This window comes from Octopus bimaculoides, unplaced genomic scaffold (assembly GCF_001194135.2).
Source record: "Octopus bimaculoides isolate UCB-OBI-ISO-001 unplaced genomic scaffold, ASM119413v2 Scaffold_127792, whole genome shotgun sequence".
NCBI lineage: Eukaryota > Metazoa > Mollusca > Cephalopoda > Octopoda > Octopodidae > Octopus > Octopus bimaculoides.
In genome coordinates, this window is record NW_026354171.1 from 3,317 (window position 1) to 10,765 (window position 7,449).

General features: G+C 32.3%; 1 protein-coding gene across 1 annotated transcript; it reads right to left on the reverse strand.

Annotated features, from left to right (window-relative positions):
* Positions 1–2,581: 2,581 nt before the first annotated feature.
* Positions 2,582–7,385, reverse strand: LOC106880580 (disheveled-associated activator of morphogenesis 2). Its single transcript, XM_014930584.2, has 5 exons — positions 6,045–7,385; positions 5,096–5,156; positions 4,096–4,227; positions 3,373–3,537; positions 2,582–2,932 (listed from the first exon to the last, which is right to left on the reverse strand). The coding sequence occupies exons 1-5, from the start codon at positions 6,149–6,151 to the stop codon at positions 2,771–2,773; spliced, it is 627 nt and encodes a 208-aa protein (XP_014786070.1). The 5' UTR covers positions 6,152–7,385; the 3' UTR covers positions 2,582–2,770.
* Positions 7,386–7,449: the final 64 nt, after the last annotated feature.

The following is a 7,449-nucleotide window of genomic DNA, read 5'->3' on the forward strand; positions in this document are numbered from 1 at the left end:
AATCTTATCCCTACAACCCAAACACAAAAACAATAAATTAAAATATCATCATTTCTAAAAATAGATTTGACATCAATTCTAAAAATAGCCAAACACCTACTGCTGCTGTCCAAAGGAATTGGTATAAAAGACAGAAAACCAGCCAACTTATTAGTCTGTTAAAGTCTGTCATACCGGTCATGACGAAGGGAAATAGCCCTGAAACTTGAGTCGCTTTTATATATTTATATTTATATTTATATATTTGATCCTTTATATTGAACACTCAATATTTCATCTACATTCAATACTTTATTTCATGGTGCCATCCATTTTTATTTTATTTTCTTTTACATTTCTTCATTCCATTATAGTATTTCTAACAACATTTTAATTATCTTTATAATTCCTATGGTATTATTTACAAAGTTACTATCTACCAATTACATTTTTATTATTATCCATATTCTTTTATTATAGCCCCTTTTTTTATTATGCTTTTTATCCATAATATTTCTCTTTTATCCATTTGCTTTCATATATTTTCTTTTCATTGTACGCTTTTAATTGTATACTTCTTTATTTATTGATAAGATGACCACTATTATTCCACCCCCTCCCTATAGCAGAATCTCAGACTTTGTGTCAATATCATATAACATTCTGCCAATAAAGCAGGCAGATAAAAGGCTTTAAAAATAACTGGGTAACCTTAAATTTTACATTAAACCCCAAAACTCTTGTTGAATTGAATTTAAAAAATAAATAGGACTAACTCTATCTTAATTTCAGGAATGAGATGCTTAGCCGTCTGATCCCCACTATCCATCAATGCTATAAATCTTAGGTACCCTGCGACCCACTCATGACATCACATTATCTTCTGCTGTAATACTATCCATTAAAACTAACAAACTGGGGGAATGACCAGCAAGGCTTGTAGAATCATGAAGGTGCATATGCTGTTGATTTTTGAATGTTTCTAAATGTTGTGGTTCATGTATTCACCTGATGAAAATGGTTTTTTTCTAATGATGTAATGTCTCCATTAATCAATTAAAAATTTGTTGAAAACAGCTGTAGTGAATTGACACATCCATCTGTTGTTATTTATTTATGTATTGATGTATGTATATACATTCTTGGCACCTAATTTAATCAATAATTACAGCAATGAAACAAAACATTGCTAATGAATTAGTAATTTAACAATTAAACTAGCTGCCATAAATACATTAAAGGGCACTGTCATGCTATTAGCTGTCAGAAGTGAAAGTGCTCACTGCTAGTGAAGTATCTGTCTGTCTGCCTGCCTGTTGCTGGCCTGTCAATTCTTTGGCTACTGACAGCTAATACCATGACTGGCTGGAACGAGCTATATGTCTGTCTCTCTCTCTCTCTCTCTCTCTCTCTCTCTCTCTATCTATCTATCTATCTATTACTCGAAAGTCCGCGCTAGCTAGTCGTGAGTGGTCGATCCTATTATCTTTAAACTTCAAACTTCATTTGTTTTCTATTTTGATAAATTCTCTCTGTTGAAAATTATATTTTTATATTTTAAATAATTTGCAATTTCAGGAAATATGTTTTTATATTAAATTTGTGTTTTCTAATAAGGTGGACAAGTGATTGATAGATAGATAGATAGTAGATAGATATCAGTAAGTAAGTAAGCCAATAGCTCCTCCAGCCAGTCATGGTATTAGCTGTCAGTAACCAAAGAATCGACAGGCAGGCAGACATATAGCTCCGGCCAGTCATGGTATTAGCTGTCAGTAGCCAAAGAATCAACAGGCAGACAGGCAGATACTTCACTAGCAGTGAGCACTTTCACTTCTGACAGCTAATAGCATGATAGTGCCCATTAAAGATATATCCAAATTGATCTACTAATTTGCTAAAGTGGATTTATAAGCAGTAAGTTCATAGACAGTTAGAGAGGGTATGCAATCCTTGATGAACTTCCAATACGAGGAGAGAAATTACTTTACTAGTTTACTCTTTTTCTGCCCATAAAAACATATATGCATGCTAAACATTCATTGTGGTTAAAACTCTATAGATATTTTCTGTTAGTCCAGTATAGCACTGAAATTATAAGTAAATTATTACTGAAAATATTTTGAATGAATTATCAAACAAAAATAGTTGAGGAATATCCAGACAGCTATTAATCTCATGTCCCTAAGTTAAAACTTAACAGGCTCATTAGATGCTAATGAAGAAGCCAAATCTACTTCATGTCATACAATACTAGCTTACAAAAGCAAAGATGCATTGAATAAATGACCAGATGATCAATGCTCGAATGCTTTTGATTATAAGTCTACTAGATCAGAGTTGACCTGAACGACTGGGAATGCCCCTACACTCTTCATGGTTGAATGGGTATATCAGGATGAACATCAAATTCGTTAAAACAACTTATGTGCTAACATTTCTGTCAAATCATTACTCACTTAACCATTGAAAATCTTTGAACAAACTTGAAAGATTTCCAAAAATTAAAACACACATTGATATAGATCTTTATAAGATTTCTTTACGGTATATTTTAAGTAACTTTACAATCTCATTTAATGGTGATTTCTAACTTTGATACTTGACTAATGTTATTTTAATTACCTAATGATATTAATGGAAACAGGAGAGGCAATTTTCATTTTGCATTAAAATAGTTTCCTTCTACATAGAATAGTTTCCTTTTAACATTTGGCTTTCTTATAAATAAATATTTTCTTCTAATTCATCATACGTCACATATAGCACTGTGCATGTAGTCTGATCTGTATCATATGCAAGCTGGTATAGGATAATTAATGAGAAGATGTATAGGAGGCAAACCTTTTTCATTGTTTTCTGATACTCCATTAGTTAATTTATCCTTAGAGCAATTGCTTGAAAGAGACTCTTGTTTCCTCAACAATCTTTGTTTATCTTTTTCTTTCTTTGACTGAAATATATAAAAAAAAAACAAACAAACAAAAAAACATTGAAGACATTCCAATATTGTAATCAAGTAAAGTCAAAGAATATACTTCATAAAAATAATGAATACACATGAGAATGAAATGACTTATTTAGTGAGATCTATAACATATTAGGCTTAAGGGAACCACTAAGGTTAAATTACTGTAAGATGATAATATTTTGTAAATTTATAAGAATGTATTAATGTTATTGTTTCATGGCACACATACGTTCCTGTATTCTCAAAGATGCATATGTAATTTAAATAACTGACACCAGCTGGATAAAAAAAAGTACTCTGTGTGGACAATAGAAGGCACATGTGGCAGGAGGGAGACCATATTTCAGGTCTTGCTAACACTATTTTTTTTTCTGGATTAAATTTAATTTTTGTTGAATTCAATAGAACTGAAGATTACTAACCTGCTCTAGTTTGGCCCGTTTTTCTTCCTCAATCTTCTTCAGCTTTTGTTTATCATTATCATTCTTTGCTTCAGCAAATGATATCAAGAATGTATCAAGTACTGAGAAAAATTCATCAGGTTGTTGATTGGGATCTTCGCAGAAAGATTTCAAAGCTCTCTCATACTGTTCAAAGATAGTTAAGTACATTAAATCATTTAATATTTATTTAAGCATTTATTACTTTGGACTAGGCATAACTATTATTGGCACAATACATGAGTTTGAATTTTTGGAAACTATACTTACACTTAGAGATTTAAGCTCAGAACACTGAAATACAGAACTATCTTACTTTATTAATTGATATTAATGTTGTAATTTGATTAGTTGTGTCAAGTTATAATTTGATTAGTTGTGTCAAGCATGTGCTCAGATCAAGGCCAGTATACTTCCTATATGCAAAATATCATCAATATCAGTCAACCTCATTTCTTTTCTTCACAGAGAGTAAGATATCAATATTATACAGCCAGTACAAAGTCCAAGAAAACTAGTGGTCTGCATCAAATATCATTCAATAAACTTTACAAGTTTGAATAAATACATTTGCTTGGTGCTGTCCAGAACAACAAATTTCTCTAAAGAATTGCCTTCAGAACTTGCAGCAAACAAATTTATTCAAACTGCAAAATTCATTAATATTATAATCTTATTAAAAGAGATTTGGTCTGAGATACTTACTTTTTGCTTCATTTCTGCATAGGACTCTTCTAGTTCAGAAAAATTGTAGGCAGCTACTGTTATAAAATCTGTCATTACTGAAATAAATTTATCCCTGCTGTCTGTGTTATGTGACCTCAAGAATTCTAATTCCTGCAAAATTAAATCAAATGGATATTCAAATTAGAGCTGTGAAAAAAATACACAGGTTTCAGTGAGTTGGGGCAGAACAGTTGTCATTCCACATTGTTATATGCATTGTTATTTTGGTCTAGTGCTGCTGTAGGTGCAAATATTGGTTTATTTCTTGTTTAGCTGGTTATTTCACAAGTCATGACATGTCTACAGATTTCTGTATCTGAGCAAATATATTTCAACTTAGCTCAGAATGTTGAAGAGTATTCATTGCTGAGGAAGTCAAATGAGGAAGAAGTGCTGAGTTTGATGATCTGCTGCCCTTGTTCTGAGTGAACTCTGTATTTTTTTTTTACACAGCTCTCTTTAAGAGATGGGATCTTTCAGCTACTGCTGGTCTACATCGTAACACATACTATCCTTTTGATCAAGTGCGATTTTAGGTGCATATATTGGTTTAATAATTATTATTCTATGTGCCCCATTGTCAAAATAGTTCAGAGTAGAAAATATGAGCCTCCTCATCACAAGCCTGAGAGGTAACATTCCACACTGGAATCTTACAAGAATTAAGGACAAAGGTGACAAAACACTGAATTTTGCATGCATAACTTGTAGGGAAACTGTCATTTATTAGCTGGTTTCACAATACACTATAAGGGACTTGAACTGCCATGGGGTGTGTTTTTCTTTTTTTTTTTTATTTCCTAAAATTGCTTGATGTTAGCTATAGTTGATTGTAGGAAATGTGAACAGTAGAGATGTGCTTTCAATTACATAGACAGCTTTCTGGTATTAAAAAACCCCACATAAATTAGGAAATTCAGCAGTCAGAATGTCTAATGTTCACTTTTTATTGTTTATATTAGTTACACAAACTGCTTACCTTTTCAATGTCACTAAGGCCTTTTCTGATGAATGCCAAATCTTTCTCAAGTTCAATAAAACTGAAAATTACACAAGGCATTTAAGATCATTAAAATTAAGTTAAAAAGTGTTTACCCACAACACAAAAATACCATGAAAAGTAAAATTGATTATAAGTCAAGAAAATATAAAACAAAAGGGAGTAGCTCAAAATACATGTCTTAATTTATTGCAGTATGATGTTTATTTTCAAGTTGGTGTAAGTTGGAAAAATTTGTGCTTGTTTATTTTTCAGTATCCATATCATATCATTAATTTCACATCTAACCATCTAAAGTTTGATTTTATGATTTCATCCAAAGTGCACTTACTGCTTTATGACATCTAACAACATTCTCCTGCACAAACAAAATAGCAGTTAACATTTATTGACAAAGTTGTCATTCTTTTATACAATCACCAGCATCAAATTCTCTTAATTCACTTGAACTCAACTATTGATTTATTGTAACTCAAATGAAGAAATTGCACTATTGTCTTTTCTTAGTGCTTGTCTTAAGGTTAATCTTGCTATTTCTCTCCATATTTTGCCTGTTAAAGGTGTTTTTTGCATTATTCAGTTACCCATCTACAGAATTCTGTTCAAAGAATTTCTTTAAAAATTTTTCTCCATTAAACTATATTTGTAAGAAAAGAATATAATTCCATAAAAAAAAGTAAACTTTCTTTAAATTACCACTGAAATGTTTCAGGAGTTGAAATTGTCACTGACTGATGTTTTTTGTAATGTATTTGATTAAAAATTGATGTTTCTCTTTCTGCATGTAATTCAATTAATTTCTAATGCAGTATGTTAGCAATGGCTGCCTTAAAACAAGTAGCATAAAGTAGTGATAAGTAAATACTTAAGATGCTTTAATTAATAGTTGCTCAAAATGAATTACTACAAATAATCAATGATGACTTACTTGACTTTGGAAGCAATCTTAACATGGCTTAAATCTTCTTCAAGGTTGGTAACTTCTGGAAACTTAAGATGAATATTAAAATATTGATTTATTTTAATTAAACACATGTCAATTTTGAAAAACTTAGGCCTAAAAGGATGTAAGCAAAGTCAGTTGAAAGGATCTGAACTAAATACTGTATTTCTTTCATTCAGTTGATTATTGAAATCTGTGTAATATTGAAAAGCTACATACATTTGCTACAGGGATACTTTGTGAGTACAACAGCAATCCAGAGAAAGCATGATTTTGAATAGGCGCAATATTATTGTAAGTAACGTATTGGCTTCATTTGAAAGATGGCCAGTTTGTATCACATTATTGAGAAATTCTATCTCCTTTTTCTCATTAGCAGCAGAATAAGTAATATCAGAATAAAAGGAAGAGGTTTATTTTTCTCCTCTAGAATGCACTTGAAACTTAAGAATTGCTTGGAGGTCCTCAAAAGATGTAATAGAATCATTTTACTCAGAAAGTGGCTAATATTACTTTGGTTATTAAGTGATAATATTACTGAAGTGGACAAGTGAGAGTACTGCCATAATGAAGGTTAAGGAGAAGTAGAAAGTTAACTAAAAAGAACATGGACCTAGCAGTAGAAAGCTGAGTGTAACTGTGGATGGGTAAACAACTTTGGAAAGGTGAGATGAAAAATTAGGGTAACTATGAGAAAGGTGAAATGTAGGCTAAGTACAAAAGATGAATGTAATTATGTAGAGGTAAAAAGAGAGGAGAATAAAACCATATAAAGGTGAAGAAAAGGATGGGTAAAATTGTAGAGCAGTACAGAAGAGGATTCAATATATAACTAAAGAGAGAGTGATGTAGCAGCTGTGAAGCAACAAGGTCAGGTCAGGTGAGGAGGCATGTGCTGTTGCAATGTGTTGCTGCATTCACTATTTGTTGGTATATTCCCAGTTCCTCCTGGGCAACCCACTGAGCAGAGTCCTACTCAATTCCCATCTCCATGAGATGTCTCCTCAACTACTGTGACCATGAAGCATGCGGTTGACCAACACAAGCTGTCAACCCAGCTGGGTCCTTATTGAAGAGAACATGGTAATCAAGATCTAACTCAGAAAATTGAGCAACATGGCCAAACAGTCTGAGCTGGTATTCCCAAATCATACAAGTAACAGGATGCATCTCAATTTCTGAATCATTGTGCTGTGTAAGGACCAGCATGCCAAAGAATAGACACAATGTCTCCTGTGTGTCTTGTCAAAGGTGACTAAAGTTGAGATAGGATTTGTACTCCAGCCTTGTAAAACTTACCAGCCACAACCTCTTACTGAATGGAAAAAACCCTGGAGTACAGGATGGGCCAGAGGGTTGTTGCCTGAGTGATGTAAAGGAGTCATCCATC

What these genes read in the sequence shown, in the direction of transcription:
- LOC106880580 (XM_014930584.2), bottom strand. Translation starts at nt 6,151, where the DNA reads ATGTGTTTAATTAAAATAAATCAATATTTTAATATTCATCTTAAGTTT. An exon ending in AAGATTGCTTCCAAAGTCAA is followed by an intron (nt 5,157 to 6,044) that starts GTAAGTCATCAT and finishes TGTAATTTTCAG; the next exon opens with TTTTATTGAACTTGAGAAAG. An exon ending in GCCTTAGTGACATTGAAAAG is followed by an intron (nt 4,228 to 5,095) that starts GTAAGCAGTTTG and finishes TTAATTTTGCAG; the next exon opens with GAATTAGAATTCTTGAGGTC.